Here is a 19593-nt window from a genome sequence, read left to right as displayed (position 1 = left end):
GTACAGAATATAACTGTCAAAGAACTCACTATCTTACTGGTCACCGAACATCAAAGGCCTGGGTCATTGAACAGGATATGTTCTAATGATGCTCATGATGACTGCATGTGCTTAGAAAATTCTAACTCTGATGTTACACAGTGCGTTTGCAAGCAACTACTGCCAATAAATAAGATGCTGTAACCATAACATTTACAAGAGTTTGGAGGAATGTATGTGAAATGGAATCTACAACCCACAGAAAGCCATCACATTCCTCCCTCCCAAGATACAGATGGGTAGAAAAGCCACGCAGGCAATGAACCTGTTGAACATCATCTATTTGCATGCTGGCAGTAGGGACTGATAGGTAAATATCTAGATTAGCAAGACCTACTGCGGAATACATTTTCACTGCCATGCGGAGAGTTCTTCTATCTCATTTTTCCACAATGCTTGTAATCTTTTCAATGATGACTGTAGTGACAAGGGATGATGAGAGAGTAAAATAAAAATTCATTATCCTTTCTGAGTGCTTGTACTGTCTACATACCCACACTGAAGAAATGGAACAAAAAATTGGTTGTTTCAAATTTTCCACAGAATAAAACATTCTGAAGTCTTTTGCAAGAAATATCTTATATAATGGAAGGGAGATGACAGAAGATACTAGGTTGAATTTGGTGCAGTTTAGATAACTCCCTAGCTGGGGGAAGGATAATAAACTCATTATCTTCTTAAAGAGCTTCCGAAGAGTTCCAAGATCACAACAGGACTGTAATATCTGACATTGTTTCCAGAGATTTCATCAGAGACATATTTTTAAGTAGGAGGGATGCAGGAAGAAGAAATTTCTTTGAGACTGAAGGTAGGTTCAAATAGTAACTGCAGGCTAGATCATAAATTCTAGTACCATGCCTATGAGTGTCAATCAAATAGCCAAGAAACCGAACCTAGAAGGAAAATGATGTTACTGAGAACTGCACTGGTACATGGCTTGTATTAAGGATGATCATGCAGTAGGAATCCTCATGAAGATATTTAGCTTTTCCACTATAATGTAGTGTGATTTGCTACAAGAAGGAGTTCCCAAAGTTTGCAACAACTTGACCAAAGTTCAGTGGAAGAACTACAAATGCTGGTGACAGGCTTCTGCAATTCTGCAAAAGTTGACAAGTATTCCTGAGAAACAATTAGTGACAAAAGGAACTCAATTTATATTGATGCTTTGATCATACTAGATCAGGAATTTAAATTTTTGCAATGAACAGGAGGCTTGAGGTTAACTGCCAAATTCTGAACCAGCCAGCTCAGCTGATACAACCAGTTCTAAAGAAAAGCAAGCCAGAAAAGTCAATGGGTTAGACTTCCAGTTAACATGACTAATGCAGACACTGAATGCCACATATATGGAATTCAGCTGTCATAAAGATTGTCATATTTCCTCACAGTCTGAAAACTGCTAATGGAGAGATCCTGTCAAAGGGAAGATTGAAAGGAGGCAGCTAGTTGCTAAAGCCAAGCAATGCAATATACATGTACATAATTTGAATGGTATGATTCAAAGATGGAACAACTAATCCTAATGGTAAATAGCTGAAATCAGCTATCTCGCCATGCTGGGTGCACAGAAAATGTTTTGCGCCATAGAATTTGCAAATTATTTTTCATTGGGCTGTGAAACTAACAACAGCAAGAACAGGGAGCAAATAAATATTTCTTGCTACAACAGTTAACTATTTTTCAAGCTCATAAATAAAACATTAACAGTACAATAATTTATACATCCTTACTGCTTTATTTTATAAACATTAGTTCTTTCTCTGTATCTATAAATAAAATAAAATCTGTTCAGGTAGTTACACAGCTAAGTTACCTGAGCCATATAATTTTTCCTACCCCAACACATGGAGGTATACTGTCAGTCAAGATCTTGTCTGCCAAAATAAGGCAGTATTATCCTTCTTAAGAAACTTCTACACTTTGAGAACTTTGAGAAGTTGGATGAGGTGTTGCATAACACAGTACCATGGCTCCCCAGGGGTGGCTGCTGTACTACTGCCTTAACAGTACCACTACCAGCTGGGAATTGCTGCCACAGAGTGTCCTGGAAAATTTTGTTGACGTTTTGGACATTTTGAGATTACAGGAACTACACAGGCCTAAAAAAAAGCATTTTATAAATTTTTAAAATAGATTTATGTCTTTTAATTCTGTGCTCCAAAGGACAAGAAGGAAACATGGCAGAGTGATCTCACAAAAATTTTCTTTCATTATGATTTCTCCTAAGATTTTAACACAGGGTGGATCAACTGGATCACTTGTATTTATTTTTAATCAGCCATGAAATTCTGCATGATACTAGCACATGTTCTTCAAACCTACTCAAAGGTACAAGTTAATCACGTTAGATTGAATAAACAAAACAACTGTAAACACCTTTTTCAATATTTAGCATCACGTAACTGTTAGCCTTTTATATGTGATAGTTGTACCGACAATAAGAAGTTTCTGCAAAATACCTGTTGTGATGCTTACCTGGCTACATGATTAATTACAGGGGCAAAGTTTGTTGGTCCATAAAGCTGTACAGATTTTAGACTCCTGTAATACGCCTCCATTACACCATCAATTCCATGGCAGTATGGATTTTGAGGGTTTCCATTCTAATGAAAAAAAGAGATGATTAATCACTAAAAATAATTATGAAGCAAAACTGATGTAGGTTACTGAACACTACCCAGTGTACGTTTTTAAATGGCAAAGACCTAAGCATTCTAGGATCTATTCAGAGATTTACACCTATTTACTACAAATGCCTAATGTAAGTGCCATGGCTGGTTGTGAGTGTTAACTGCCTAGGGAAGGAGGTCCTAGCAGCCTCATGTTATATGCAGTCTGAATCACTGGAACTGGTTTCTAGACATAAATACCATCTTAAGTGGAATTAAGCAGTCTTTCTTACATGCAACAATAACAGGCATTTCCCTGCATGGATATTAGGTATGAATTACAGGGCAGATCTAAAACTGGAATTAGGTTTAGGAGCACAATTCTGGCTCAATGATTTCTTATTTTAAAAATAGGAAAAAAAGGAAGGAAAAAAAGGAGTGAAAAAAAGGAATGGTAGCCAGATCCTGATGTTCATACACTATGTGAATGTAAGGTAAACTATAAACTATTAATTGTTTTGGTACAATGTTTTGGCATTGGAAAACTGATTTTCAACCTGGTATAAACAGATGAATAAAGGAACTTATTCTTTGGGAATGCACTGAAATGCATGGGACTGTAAATTCTTTGGGCAGGCATTTTACTACCTATCTCCAATGACTCTATAATGAGGATAGCTATTTACAGATGACAATACAAACATATAAGCTAAATCCTAGATTAATGGCCCATGCCAAGGCCAGACAAATGATCCGTGTAGGGCATCAAAACCTTCCAAATCACCTTACTCTCCTTCACGTGCCAACATCTCATTAGCTTTACTGTACCAGTATCTCATTCTGAGGTAGAATATACCTCCCTGAGAATCTAGGAAAGCAAAGAGGATTTTTCATCTAGAATGTTAAAAGAGCTGCTTAGCATTAAATGGGAGACACCTATATATGTTTATATATGGAGGAAGGAAAAAAAGACTGTATTTTCCTCTGTAAAAACACCACAATGCCTCACAAATTAACTGAAACAACTTTTAAAACTGAAAGTAGCCAGGAATAAGTCTACAGTTTTAATACCTTTAAGATCATATGTATCAATATATTTGAACTCACTACATGAAGGTCCAAAGAAAGTCTGTGATTCAAATGAGTGTCTGCAATTGCACCTGTTTTAAATTACTATCCACATAGAAAACCTTTCCCTGAGATAAGACATGTGACATTGTTTTCTAGCACAGGCTGACAGAAGAAATACACATCTACAATCACTGGTCTTTGCTGCTATCTAATTAAAACTCACCTGATATACCTATACTTGCTGTAATTCTGACAACTTTATCCTACTCAGAGAGGAACAAAAACCTCAAAATACACAAGTAGATAAACTTCCACACTAATCACAAGCACCAGTTACAACACATCAACCTTTCTGGCAAATCCTGTTAGATTTTAAGTTTGTAATTTAACTGGCACATGGACCAGTCTCAGATTTGTCCTTGTCACCTCAGCTTATAGTCCACTTAGTTATCTCTATGTCTCTTAACTAGCAGCCTGTAAAAGATAAAAGAGATCCCAGAAAATGAGAGAGAACAATAATAACGAAAGATTGTCTTGGAACATGATTCACTTGTTTCTTAAGATAGATTAGCTTCAATTTGAAGTCTTCCAAGCATCTGTTTCTCATGCTGCTACAGCTGAGGTTAAAGATGATTACTTTTCTTTATAACTATTTTTGGCCTATAGGGACTTCTTGACTCTGGATTTCTCTCAGTAGCTTCACTATGATGAAAAATTTTGAAACAGTCTTTTAGACAGAATTAGCACATTCTCTGTTTTTTACTAGTCCAGTAATTGCTTAAGACTGCAACCTTAACTCCCCAAATTTTGCTATAGTAAAGAAATCCAAACAATATATAAATACTTATTTACTTACCAGTGCAAATTCATGTGATACTCTTCCATCTGGAGGCAGTCTAGCTCCAAAACCTAGAGCTGGGAACATTTTATCACTATCGTAGTCCTGAATTATTTCACCTACTGCTTTCAGTGCCATGCCATAAGCATTCAGCTGATAGGGATTCATGTAGTGCAGTGAAGTAGGCTGCGAAGGGTTACCTGTCAGACAGCAAGGATCAGATTTACTTTAAAACTGAATCACTCAAAAATTTCTCTCTTAAAAGCGATAGAAATCTAAGAAAGCAGAAATCAAAAAGAAAAAATCATGTAAAGAAAATGTAAAGTTATTTCCTGTATACATAACTGGTTGTATCAGGTAGAAATGCAATGATCTGAATACGTTTTAATAGCTTAACAGTAGTAGCTGTAAACTTTTTGAGCATTGAAAGGGCAGCGAGATACTGTGGTTAGACTTGTAAATTTGTGCCATTTCATAACACAATATAGACTTTTTTCATCTTGGGGTCTTCTCAGTTAGCCAGTTTTCTCCCAGCAATAATAAACAAACAAAAAAAAAATCAGAAAGTACACAAATATTTGCAAACTGCTTCGACTTATTCAATTTTATATGTAGCTTTTTTAATTTTTAACTGTTCTGTTTGCCTGGCTTTTCTGGACAGGAATTGGCCTCTAGCCTGTGGTTCAGCAAAACGGAGTCCTGATTCCAGGTGGTGCCAGGCATACAAATAAACACCAATACAATGAAGTTAAGCAGAATACTGATATAGATACATATGCACACGCATGTGTACACTTAAAGCTGAACGCAGCACATACATACAAAAGATGTTTGCTTTTATTCTTACCATTGGAAGCTGTGAAATCAATAGCTACTGTGAAATTGATTTGGGTTCTGCAGAAAAAGCAAATACAAACCTTATTAAAAGTTTTACTGTTAGGTGGAAAAATAAACAAGAGATTATAAAGTTGTTCGTGGACAAACTGTAGGACACTGACTTTCTAATACAGGAAATAAACACTGAAAATACTCTTTTATAAGGGTCCAGCCAAAAGCTGGAACAGCACTATTTTATTAGCATGCTGAAAGCAGTTATTTTACTCCATCCTTTCTTTTTTCATTGTTTACAAAAATCCTAAAACATTAATGAGGTTATTAACATCCATAAACATTATTAATTCATTTTCAACAGTAATACTGATTTTTCCTCGGACATATTTTAGTCCTAGTCATGGAAGACTTTGAAAAGGGAAGTAGGGTTTTACTAATCTGCTCCTTTTCTTAACACTAGAACTGTGTCTTCAGTCAGAACATATCTGAAATCATGCTATGCATAAAATCTTTGGACAGGATACCATGGGTTTTGGCAGTGGATTTCGTTCATGTGAACATAGTCAATACTTTGAGTGAGCATGCCAAGGTAATTGTTGGAAGACAAAAGTAAAGTCTGGAAGCAGGAATATAAAGATCTGTATTTGGAGCAGTAGCTAAATAAAGCCATTAGCGTGCATGGATCAGTTGTTAGCACAGAATTATTGCCAGAAAAATTAATCATTAATACTCTTACAGAGTGACAATCCAATTAAATACAGTTCTATTCCGCAGTTTCCTTCAGGACAAAATACTGTTCTGGAGATAATCTCTTACCTAGTAAAACTCTATCAGGAAAAAGAGCTTGTATGAATTTGAAAATTGACTTTTTGCTCAGATTGAGTCTTTTACACCTTCCTTCAAATTTCTGCCTCTCAGTGTGTGCAACTATGAACTTAATGACCAAATTGAAAAAGATTAAAGCTCCTTGAAAGTTACTGAACAGATTTAACTCATGGACGTTTAGATTAAACATCAACAATCTGACACCTGGCCTTGCAGTACTGGTTTGACTGCTCAAATAACCTGACACGCCCAGAGAAAATACTATTTATTTCATAAAAAGCTGGGCATGAAAAAAAAAATAAAAATCACATGGAATCCTTTGATCATGCTGATCAAGGCTAACACAAACTAAGCTAGGTTACAGGTGGACTCTGTCTCCAAAAAGTGGTAAAAGCCTACCAATGCCCACAGTATCAAGAGTCCTTGGAACATGGTCAGCCCGGAATATGTTTAAAAACACTGTGGCCTCAATATGGACTTCAACCAAAAAAACAGTGAAAGCTGCTGCAACCTCTGAAAAGTTCAGAGACGTAAGCTTTGTGAGAGAAGTTTTCTGCCAATACTTCTGCATTCTGCAGTTTCACAAAGCATTTTTTTAATGGCATGACAAGTCAGATTTTGTTTGATTTGTACCAAAGTGTCAGGCCCTCAGCTTAATTACAATGTCCTTCTGCATCGCCAGTTGTAAGAATAAAGATCCTAAGAAGTGCATGTCAGCTGTTTTTCTATCAACACCACTATAGTGTGCAGAAAAGTTGTCTTCCTCAGATAAGAACAGGTTAGGAAAAACAACAAGAAAAATATCTAATACAATACCATTTCTAGATTTATGCTTAGAGTCCTTATTGGCACTGCTAAGAAGAAACTGCTTTGGGGCCATAATCTCCCTGTACTTACATCTTACGGGCTTTGGTGTGGTGCAATGTTTGAAGAGTAAAACAAGACTCCTCCAAGCATTACATGACAGGTACCTCAAGTACAGAAATCCTTCAGTGTGAAGAATGTGTCACTGAGAAAAAAAAACTTCCTCTGCATAAGAACATCAAAACTGAGTTGTAAACTCGTTTCCTGGATCAGCTATTCTGATCCAATTGGTGAGAAGAAACAGAGTTTCACGGATTCTAAATTCAAGACAGAAACAAGAGAAGGAAGATTAAAAAGGATTTCAGTTTCCTAAATATAGGTTCCTAATACTATTTTAGAGCCCCCAGGGTACTTACCACACCACAGAAATTCTTGGGAGTCTAAAATGGCATTAAATGCCTATATAGTCCAGGAAACTGGATACCACTCTTAATGCAACTGTCACTTTGTATTATGGACTCATCACCACAGAGAATGTCATTCACATCTTACAGAAAACCAGGAAAGCTAGAACAAACTCTGTCAGGGCAAACCTCTACTGTGATTTCCCTCTGTTTTCAATGACCATTTTGTTTCATATATCATACAACATGTATGGAGAAGAGGAGGCTGAGAGGAGACCTTATCACTCTCTACAACACAGAATCACAGAATTGCAAGGGTTGGAAGGGACCTCGGGAGATCATCTAGTCCAACCGCCCTGCTAAAGCAGGTTCTCCTAGAGCATGTTACACAGGACTTCATCCAGGCGGGCCTTGAATATCTCCAGAGAAGGAGACTCCACAACCTCCCTGGGCAGCCTGTTCCAGTGCTCTGTCACCCTCAGAGTAAAGAAGTTGTCCCTCATATTCAACTGAAACCTCTTATGTTTCAGTTTGTACCCATTGCCCCTTGTCCTGTCGCTGGGCACCACTGCAGAGTCTGGCTCCGTCCTTGTGACACCCACCCTTAAGATATTTGTATGTGTTGATGAGGTCCCCTCTCGATCTTCTCTTCATCAGGCTGAACAAGCCCAACTCTCTCAGCCTTTCCTCATAGGGGAGATGCTCCAGTCCCTTTATCATCCTAGTTGCTCTCCTCTGGACTCTTTCTAGGAGTTCCTCATCTTTCTTGAACCAGGGAACCCAGAACTGCCTGAAAGGAGGGTGTAGGGAGGTGGGTGCTGGTCTCTTCTCCCAGGTAACAGGCAATAGGATGAAGGGAAATGGTCTCAAGTTGCACCAGGGCAGGTTTAGGTTGGACGTTAGGAAAAATTTTTTCACTGAAAGGGTTGTCAAGCATTGGAACAGCTGCCCAGGGAAGTGGTTGAGTCCCCATCCCTGGAGGTATCTAAAAGCCGGATAGACGTGGTGCTTAGGGACATGGTTCAGTGGTGGACTTGGCAGTGTTAGGTTAACAGTTGGACTTGATGATCTTAAAGGTCTTTTCCAACCTAAATGATTCTGTGATTCTATATCAGAAACATCCTCTGAATAAGACCTCACGGAAAAGAGACATAGAAGCCTGAAGTTACACAAGGCACCAGTGTCCTCTGAGGAAAGGAACAATGAACTGCAAAAAGGTACAAAATAAAGGTCAACCCTTGTAGTTAAAATTATCAAAATGTAGTTAAATCTTTTTTGAACACAAAACTGGGGTTTTCATACAAACAATTCAACTTCAAATCTGTACCACTGGAGAATATATTTTCAAAATCAGCTGTAATACTGTGAGCATGTGTCTTTTGTGTGAAAGATTATTAAGAAAAGGTATTAATTTCTTCGCTGTTTCACCAGGACCGAAAAAATTAACCAGCCATAACTAAAAAATTAATCCAGGAAGGCTAATTTAAAAGCTGTGTGTCATGAAAACAACAGATACAACTATTCTGGAAGCCAAGTGGGATGATTGGGAAATTAATCTGGATGACATTTTAAGAAGTGTTTTCATGGTAACACGTTATTCTAGAACCAAATCAAATGTAACGAATATATCTGAAAGTCAACTGTCCTGTTTTTATTTCTACTACATGTTTTATTTCTTTTTAACAGACTAATTTTAACAGTCTAATATTATTAGCATATTAACCTTCAGCAACAATAACTATTTTTTTAGTAAGATTATTGATTACTGTATTTTGTGTAAAGCACAGATAAAAAAAATCATTAATTCAGAATAAGGATGGTCAAAATTCTAAAAAGTGTATAAAATTATAGTCTTTGAGACAAATTTAGGTACCTGATTAAATGATGCAAATTTAAAAACACATCAAGACAACAAAACTGACTGTTTCTGATAAGGAAATTCTTTGGCTAAGGCTGTCCCCCTGCTTTTCCAGCTGTATGGCTTTCCAGGGAGCAATATTAAAAGCACATGACACCTGCTACATCAGTGATGTTGTGAGGTCATGAGGCTTTGCACAGAAGCTGCTAAAACATTGATGCCTGGCTAGGCAGGCTGAGCTGCTGAATGTCCCGTCCCAAGGGAAAACTCAGGTAGACTATCTGAGCCCAGCAATGTGCCTATAGATTCAGAGCTGGATAGATCACTACTACTCTGCCAGAATTTAGGTGGTGTAGAAAGACATGATCTATCTGATACCTGTCAGGTGATTTTACACTATACTACCATGAGGAATGAAGAAAATATCGTAAAAGGAACAGTAATCTTCACCTCACAACCACAGAGCAGCCATTTTGTTTGTTTCTTTGGGGGAGCAAGGTGAAACCTATTGTGTTTTAATAAGAGCTCAGCACTGATACCCATAAGGGAACAAACTGAACCTGGATGTAGCTTTTGACTAGGCTTGATAGCATTTGTAATTATTAGGGTTTTTTAAACAGTACATTGGAAGGAAACATGAATTTCCTCCTGTGGCTTCAGAGTGGCAACCAGCTGGTCTGTTAGCAGGGGGGAGCTGTGGAGGGTTTGAGGACCACTTACTGTGCAGAACCCTACAATGCAGCTAACGGAGTAACTACCAAGAGGCTCTGTCCTCTCCATGGCATTTAATCCCCAATGACAGTTACTTTGTAATTTCCCTTTGCAGATGATTGTTTGGCCAAAAGCCGTATCAAAATAAAGATTTTTCTGATAAAGGCTCTACAAGATCTTTGTCTTACTTAGTCTTATTATTCCTTATTATTCTCCAAGGATACAAGAAATATATGGTAAAGCCTTCAAAACACGTAGCTACGGCAGCCCTTGCTTCATAACTGTGTCTCACACCAGGTCTCCTCTGAACATCATATATGCATGCCATTACATTACATGGTGTACTGATTGGATGAAAATAACTGTCATGAAAGGAGTTCTAAATTTCCATTTTGATCATCAGTGATTCAATACAGTTCAGTTAAAAAATGTATGTCCAAAGCCCTTAGAATCCAAACAATGTGTGGGTGCTCATTTCCAAAAACCTAGATGAAGGTAAGGCTTTTAACATGATGGGAGGAAAAGATGTCCTCTTATGTTCCATAATCTGGGACAGAAGAGATTACTTAATATTTCTGAGTTACAGAAGGATTCAGCTCCTGCATTTTATTGATTTACAAATGCCTAGAGTAACTTGTCAGCTCACTCCATATTCTAACAAGTCAAAGAGGCTGGAAACTTCTGCACAGAAATATCCTTTCTGTCCACTAAGTCTTGCAGCTTTTTGGCTCCTGGTCTCTCTTCCAGAAAGAAAAAAACAGAGCAGACTATAAACTAATTGTTTGACAGTCATTCCCATCACCCAGGATAATTTCAATCGCATTGCTCTTCAAGGTTGTATCCCTTACATTCCTGAGCTTATTCATATATTTGGAGGTGTTTTGATAGGAATATGTTATTAATTGGTAAGTGGAAGGAGAAATCCAATTGTTAAACATACATTAATTTTAGCACAATACCTATTTTAAATGTGGGACGGTCAGTGTGGCAAAATATGTGAATAAGTATCAAGATGTAAGGAAAAACCAGCTACTAAGATGGCACCACTTGATGTAATATTCAGATGCAAAAGAAACATCCACGTCTTTCCTGCCATGCTGCTGTAAAATCCAGTGTTATGTAGTAAAACGAAATTAGAATTTATGGACAAACTTCTACTTCATTCTTCAAAGCTCTTTAAAAAAACAACAGTCATATTGATGATACTTATAATGGAATATCCCAACTAAACAGATGCAGACTCAAAACATAAATGAAATCAATACTGTAATCCCAATTTGTCACAGTTAAAGCTGTCAAGATTTCCATTAAATAAATATTAGTTCTAGACACCTCAAATCAATTACAATGAAAGTCCTGAATATGAAGTATTTCATAAGCATCCATTTATGGAAGAGCCAATATTGTGCCTATTGCAGAATCAGTGTTTTCTTCCCCTTGCCTAACTAAATGGAAGAAAAAACAGGGAACTACAAAAACAATTTTGGAGGACATACTTGATGAGAAAACAGACTGATTAATGACAAAATCTTCTTTTCCCCCTTCCTTCAAAATCTGTCAACTGGACTGCAACTGCTATGTAGTAGTATTAAATGAGATAAAGAGAGAAGCCAAGAAAATGACTCTGAGTCTCAGCGTGGTCATGTTTACAAAACTGCATAGGTTGCAGAAAGAAAGGTAACATTTTATACAAGTACTTCTACAGTTTTCACAGGCAAGTACGTAGAAATAACCATATGAATCACTAGACAAGATTCTGTATGAAGTAATTAGGTATTACTGCCTGCACTTTTAAGCACAGAGCATTCTACTGAATTATACGCTTTTTATACAAGAGGAAAAAAGCTTACGCAGTAAATATTAATATTACAAGTCTTCTCTGACTTGCAGTTAGAGAGATATAAACAAAATATCGGTAAGAACAAGAAAGTATTATTTGTATTCAAATTTTTTATTAGTTGTCTATAAAATGTAGATAATTAGGTTTATTTATTAACTTGTATTGTAACATCTCTGTGAGAAATGCGATAAATCACCCTAAAAAAGATTATAGATACATCCACTATATTATTTTCTTTCCTAATTTAGATATAAAACTTAATTCATCAGTGTCTTATACAGACTCTTCTTGTAGAGATGATTTTTGAATGAATGGGGAATAAGATGGTTGTGGCCTATATGCACAACACACTTCAAAGAACAAACAGGTACACTAGAGGTAAAACTTTCTTCATTCATTTGTGTATACATATGCTTCATTCAACACAAACTTTTGGTAAACATGGGTGGATGGCCATTTTCTGCTTCTGTTAAAGTCCACAACAGGAATGTTCCTGAGAAAGGCAACATCAGTCCTAACAAAAGTAGCCTGTTTCTCTCAAACTTTAGGATTGTCTACTAAAAACAGAACACTTGCACAAATCAGAAGAGCTCCACAACAGACTGATCATGACCGTTCATATGGAAATCCTACCCAGAGCCTTGATGCTCCACGTACTCTTCTGTTATCTCAAGTAGCTGTCTGGCTGCGACTCGCAAGTGATTCAAGGCCAGCACAAGCAGCCAGCCCTACCGACCACTGGCAAGGGACTTAGAAACATAGGAATAACTGGTTTCCTAACTACGGCAATCTAGGTGCCTCAGGAAGAGCTTGTCAAGCAAATGTGCTGATAGAATTCTTTACAGCATGTAGAGTCAACGTACTTTTCAGACGTTAAAGATGCAGTAGTACCCTGACAGCATGCCTGACCTACATGAGGAAGTTTTATGTTTGCTAAACTGTAACAGATTCTAATGCAGTCGACAACTGAATTAAATCCTCTCTGAGGAGAAACGGTGGGATCCAAAGAGTGCAAACACAGACAAGAAGTATTCCAGCAGCACCACTTCCAGTTAACTGAACTGAACTGGAGGTAAGGATAGCCATTCTAGAAGAGCTTGAGAGTTTGCAGTCCAGAAGCATCCTGGAACAAAGTGTAGGGGTCCTGAGTGTACTAAAAAGCCTCTTAATGGCCCTGAACAGACTCACCTCGGCCCTCCACCACGTGCCCTGCCATTGGCTCAGGAGGTCCATTTCAGCTCAGCCTTCAGTCCCTGCATGAGCTACAGCAGAGGAGTATGGGTCTCCAGCTCAGCCAAGCCTGTGCCTGGCCATGGACTCCATTAATCCAGATCCTGACCCATGGATGGATGCCCAGGTGTGACCTCCCTGCCTTGTCCACCACCTGCTGGCCCTGATCCTGACCCAGGTCTGTGGTTTGCCTTCCCAGCCTGACCTCCATCTGCCTCATCCCCACAAACATATGATCTGGACTCTTAATTGAGCCTGGCCACCACCTCTGGGCCTGCCCTGCTTACCCTGCCCATGTACTGTACAGCTGGGCCCTGGCTGGTGAGACCCTGCCCTGCAGGCCATGCTACCCAGCTGGGCTCCCAGCACCCCAGCCATTCTGGCGAGGGACGGCTGCTCCAACACAGCCCCTTCCCCCCACTAATGTGTCCCACCACTTACACGCCACAATCATGGGCCTACACAACTCCCTCTAAAAGCCGTCCATAACCCGTCATGTACACTGTTATACACTACCACTGTAATAACAAACAATGAAATCTGATATGTTGCAGGGACTATGCATCCTATCCAAATAAGAAAATATGCTCAGCCACCAAAGAGCGAGCAAATGAACAAGTCAAATCACAAATTTCTCCAAAGATATAGAATAAGAATTTTAAAAAGAAACATCTGCATCCACATTAAAAACCCTAATGAAGCATTCCCAGTTTTAAGTACTACGGATAAAATATTCCTGTCAGGTTTAATCTGAATGAGACAAAAGACACAGTGTTTTGAGACACATAACAGACTGAATTCACCCTTATTGAAAATACTTATTTTCTTGGATGGAGATCAAACGGCAATGAATTTGGATTTTCTAACTTTCAAATGTAACTGTTTGGGAGAACTGAAACATCAAAGAGGCTGTTTGTCCTTGAGAGAGAAAAAAAATTACACTCTGCAGCAGCCCATGGATTAGAGTCAACACTTTGGAGTACATGTTAGCAATGACCCACTCCCTCTACAAGTTACCGGTTCAGTATGGAGTACAACATCAGGCTGTGGTTTTTCAAAACCTTGAATGCAATGACAGTCGAGATAGCTACAGAGAAACTGTCACTAAGCTAACAATTACGACTGGGGGCATCACCTCAACTTAATGAACTTCAGTGATGAAAGCGTTAGGAATAAACTTTAAGCACATTCTCATCTTTAGGGTTACCACTGTTGGGAACAAAGGCAAAGCCCTTTATTGCTACTGCCCAAACACAACACAGGCTTCTTTTTTATTTCAGCTGAAGCTTGATTGAAGACTGGCACTAAGAAAAAAAACTTGTTTCTTCACAGGTAATCAAGGCATTAAAATATGAAATGTATATTCAGACTGTCTGCCTCAAAAATATGTATTAAGTGCCTAAGAATGTATAACAAATTATTTCCATTTATCTTAGAGAAGAATTGTGTTCTGGCAGGGAGGTAAAGAGCCAGGAATTTCTAAGATTTGATCCTCTTTCCAGGCATTTTCTAAGGTAAGCCATTTGATGCTTCTGTCTCTACTTCCCTTTTGGGAAAATGACGATAAATGAGAACTTGAACGTGTTATAAATTTTACATAATTAGTATTGAAAAAAATGCCTTTGAAGGGGAAAGGCTCTACATAAATGCCAATATTAAATACACCAAAGGTCAGTGTAATCAGAAGAAATAAAACAGCATTTTACTAATTTAATAGTATATAGATAATTCCCTTTTGGTGAACCCAATTTTCACTGGCTGATCAGAGGTCATTACTCAATCTCAGTGTTTTAGTACCAACATCGATTCCAACGTTGTAAGCGAAGTTCCATAACTTAACTTAGGTCAATAACTATCTGCAGGTTTTATGTAGGAAAGTACAGCCCCTAAAATGAGGAAACAATACAGCTCTTTACAGATACTACTTGGAGTCATCATATGCAAAGTACATATACAAATTATTAGTAAATTACAGTAAGATTGTGAAACAAGAAAGGTTTGTTGCCAATCACATACCCGCCTTTAATATAGTCAAGGAATGAAACTTCTGTTTCAATTAGGAAGGAAAGCAATGTTACCTGAAAGCAAATAAAAGAGAGTCAGACACGAATTGTCATTTCCCAGCTGAACAAGTAGAGACATAAGCACAATGTTTTTGGAACTCTATCCTTAAGACATAATTTCCTACAGTATTAGGGAAAAAAGAATATTAAGAAAATGAAACCATTTCAATAGGCAGTTCTTGAAAGGGAAGAGACAAATTTGGAAGTCTATACCAATAACTTTTTTTTTTTTTTTGGTAAGCAAAAGGGTTGGAAGATTATATTCCAGGGCAGGTTACCATATGCATGTCTTCTGAGCACTGTGCACTGTATCTCCACACGAATATGACAGGCTAGATGGTAATGCATCTATGCTATGAGTACTTTAATACCGTTTAAAGAACTCAATTATTTATGTAATTTCTCATCTAATATTAAAATCAGTTCTGAGTATTGATGCAAGTCAAGAATGCAAAGATCTGGTACATTATACATAGATATATGAGCTATATGAAAAAAAAAGTGGAACATATAAAAAATGCAAAGATAAGAAATTTCTTCAGTCCCAGCTTTTACTATTCAGAAATTATCTAGGTTCAAAACACAGACAGTGGTCTAAAGGTGTTACTGGGATTTCCAGCACTCAAGTCACAGCAGTATAAACTCACGTGGAAAAGACCAGCATTTAAGATCTTCATATATAACACAATATTTATGAAGCAAAGAATTCAATCCAAATTATTTTCATTTTATGAAGTGACACAAAGCTTTCTCATAACGTAAGTGGATCAGGCAGTCAGGAAAACTGCTTAAGTAACTACTCAAAGCAAATCCACTGATAACACAGGGAATAAAAAGGGGATAGAAGTTTGTCAGAAAATTTTATTTGCCTCCAACTGCAGCAAAATATAAAAATTGAAAATATTCCTATGTTGTAAACTTGGACTCAGAATGAGATTACAGGTAGTAATTCTGTCTTCTATCCTACTTCCTTTGTCACAGGTTCTCTGTGATTCTTAGTGACTCGCAAAGTTTAAAACCATCAAATTACCCTTCTAGTTGAGAACAGAAGACCATAACAAAGTTTTACCAGACTATCAGTAGCATGGTCTTGCACATAAGACTGAAATCTCCATGCATTTTCCCACTGGACACAGTAGTTTTAATCATTCATCTGTTGTTACAGCTGGTCATCTTGTTGCTAATTAGTTTAAGCCAATGTTTTCAGTGAATCTGACTTACAGGGGTAAAAACGGAAGCAGACAACACCCTTCCAAAGTGTCCGAAATGTTTACTTCCATACAGACAATGACTACCAATGTTCCATGTTTTATACAGTGAATTTTAAATTTCACTACTTCGCTTTCTTCAAAACTAATCATGCATTCTGAAACACTTCTGCTTAGTATGTAGTTTGTCTGTCTGAATTGAAAATGACCCTTTAAGCAATAATGAACTGAGATGGCTACTGTAGGTACATAGTCCTTAAAAGCAGCGGTGACATAGCAGTCAGTGGTCTATACCCAATTTACTTAAAGTTTTCCAGAAGCCAACTTCCTATTAGTGAGAATGATGGCCTTGGTGCCTGGTTCAAAAATGTAGAAATCTGTGGGATAAAGAATATCTTGGGCGAATGACAGGGAGAAGAAAAACAAAACTGCAGGCAAACACAGAAAATTGACAAATAGGAGAAGCATAAGGGAAGCCTGAAGGAGTAATAGAAGTAAGGGCAAATGGAGGTGAAGAGGACTTGATAAAGAAAAGAAATTACAAAACCAACAGTAGAGATCACTGGTAGAGAAGGAAATAAAATTGCTAACAACCGTTTCTTGGAAATTTCCATGTAATTTGAGACAAGACACAGTTGATTTTGTCTGTCCAAACACAAGTAAAATATGTTCTTTCAAATGCATACATATAAATGTGAAGGTTTTAAAATATTTAAAACCAAAATCAACAGGAAAATTGAACATGTGAATGTATTTTTTGCTCTTCTGTACCCTAAGCCAGAGTTCATACCTACAATTTTGAGTACACTTACTTTTAGTATTGATTTAAAATAACTTTTCTAAGTTTCTGACTCACTAACTTAGCGTAATAAAACTTTATTTTAACAAGCTAAATTGTAGTAAAAGGAATATGTTAGTAAAAAAAAAATATATTATCTAATGAATCAGATCTTGTATGGTATATTTTCGTGGACAAGCTGCCTCTGCCTGTTTTTTAAAATTTAAAGCAGAGGTACTATACAAGTGTTTATCTTCCTGTTGATGAACAGTGTTATACAAGAATGTGACAATAAAAAAACATTCCTTCAAGGCTACAGTTCAGAGTGAAAGTAGCCCTACTGCTTGAGTGGAACTGGTCATGTGGAAAAAACCCCACAGGCCGGATGTGTTTCCAAAAGCCATGTCTTCTATCTGATTAAGTCTTCCAATATACAATTCTTCATGGTTTTTTAAATGATGTTTTGAACATCATGGATGCCAGAACATGGAAGCTGAGAAAGTGCTGAAGGGAATTATTTGCATTGCTAGCAAATGGTTCATAAAACAGAATATGGAATATGAACAAAAGGACATTAAACTCTCATGCCAAACTATAGTAAAGGATCTTTCAACATGAATTTAGAAAAACCTGTTGGTAATAAAAAATGTTGACTCTTTTTGGCTTAGCCATGATAAGCATACTAGCTTTTACTGATGCTAGCTCAGCAGTTAAATCTAAAAAGAAAATTGACTTTTAAAAGTTCAGATATGTTTCAGATAAAAATTATGTGCTCAGTCCAATAATTTCAAGAATTTGACTGAAATTTTGGTAGAACTCATTTGGAAAATCATTGGCAACTTAATAGCACACTTTGACACAGCTTTTATCACTCTTCAAATTAAAAAAATCTGAAAATAAATGCTGTATAACAGTAAATAGTTTATTGTTATGGCCTTCACAGAAGGTTCTATTCTAATCCTGATAAATTACATGCCAACTACACTCTGTTTCAAGACAAAAGAAAAGCATCCAGTAACATAAAATATGTTTACTTACTGTTCCAGAATTAACATATTTTTTCTTTTTTCCTTTTTTCTTTGGATTTATTACCTAGAAACACACATACAAACATTAAAGCAGTGTGATTTATGATTTAACATAAAGATAAGTGTTAAGATGCTTTCAATGCAGAAAGTAGTCTGTTTTCAGTGGATTCTAAATTTATTCAGCATACTGTTTACTTATGCACCTCAATACCGAGATATATGCATATTTGAAAACTGATGAATTTGTCTTTATGGTACCTGCGAGGCAAGCCAGTGCTGTTATTTGCATTTGACAAATAGGGGACCAGGGCAACAGAGGTGAGGGTGTTCATTAAATCCGAGTGCTCAGTGAAACACTGCATTTTCTGAGATTGCAAGATGCAAGATTCTGCATTTTTCTGCATTCCTGATTCTGGTGTTTCAGTGTACTGTGTCACCACTCCTTCAACTCACAGTGCACCTCTTCACACTCCAGTTAATCTGTTTCCATCTTCTCCTCAGTATTATCCGAGAAACACGAGACTGATTCTACTCCTAGGTTCTGTATTTGGTGCAATGACAGGATCTGGCTGATAGGAAGAGCAACTAGGGGGACGGACCATACTGTGCCATTATAGAAACTAGTCACTAATTTCATGAAAACAGCACAGACTGGCATACAGGAGTTGTGGGGGCTCAATGCACTCCCCCTACACAAGAATCTTCATGGAACTGGACTACAAAGCATCAAACAGTTTTCTTGAATGTCTTGAACCCACACCTATAAAATTTCTCACTGTAGCCACCAATAAAAATCGTTTCCCTTCGGAATACCTACCCACTCAAAGGCAAGTCTCAGTCGGTTTCATGACATACACATTAAAATGTAATCCTGCTTCTTTCAGAATTGCACATGGAATTGGAAGCAAAACATTATTTTGTTAATTAGGTTGACCAACTATCTCCTATATAACTCAGCAACTCAAATCTTTGTGGCTTACTGCCAAGTTTTACTGCAAACTACTCACAGATGTTCTGTGAATGACAAGGAATGAAAACATTCCCAATTGAAATCTTAGTCACTTAACTGCTATAAAATATTTAAACAATTTTGCCTGAATATGGGAAAAATAGTAATACATGCCTTCCAAAAATTCTCTGCCCCCAACCAAAATGAAATTACATTTAAAGATCATGTTCCTTGCACAACACAGAACAGCTGTGAAATGTAAGGCAGAAAGAGATAACTATCATTTGAGATCTTCCCGAACAGGCTAAATGAGAACAGGCTAAATTTCTTTCCTTCCAGCATGCCACCCAGTTATCCAGTAAGTATTCTTCAAGCTTTTACTGCCTTACACATACATAAGCCCTTTAACACTTAAAAAAAACCCCAAATAACCCCTGTCCCTCCTATTAACAGTCTTGATTGGTGAGCAATGGATTAAATCTGTGTAATGGTGATTTATAAACA

The 19593-nt window shown here is 37.3% G+C and overlaps 1 protein-coding gene across 4 annotated transcripts in view; it reads right to left on the bottom strand.

The window, feature by feature from the left end:
* CPNE8 (copine 8) overlaps positions 1-19593 on the bottom strand; it is a 98220-nt gene that overhangs the window by 16027 nt on the left and 62600 nt on the right. For 3 of the 4 annotated variants that reach the window (XR_004841633.1, XM_035891662.1, XM_035891663.1), the window contains 5 exons: positions 18151-18204; positions 15080-15141; positions 5408-5454; positions 4579-4760; positions 2518-2645 (listed from right to left, as the gene is read on the bottom strand). Coding sequence is in view for 3 of the 4 variants with exons in the window: in XM_035891662.1 (XP_035747555.1) it covers positions 2518-2645; positions 4579-4760; positions 5408-5454; positions 15080-15141; positions 18151-18204 (473 nt within the window). In the remaining variant the exon portion in view is untranslated. The remainder of the gene's footprint in view (positions 1-2517; positions 2646-4578; positions 4761-5407; positions 5455-15079; positions 15142-18150; positions 18205-19593) is intronic. The other variant, XM_035891664.1, reaches the window with a different exon arrangement.

The sequence above is a fragment of the Egretta garzetta genome, unplaced genomic scaffold, assembly GCF_000687185.1.
Source record: "Egretta garzetta isolate BGI_Z169 unplaced genomic scaffold, ASM68718v1 scaffold33, whole genome shotgun sequence".
In the NCBI taxonomy this organism is placed as follows: Eukaryota; Metazoa; Chordata; class Aves; order Pelecaniformes; family Ardeidae; genus Egretta; species Egretta garzetta.
Note: the sequence above shows the minus strand (reverse complement) of the source record. Positions and strands in the feature narration are given on the sequence as shown.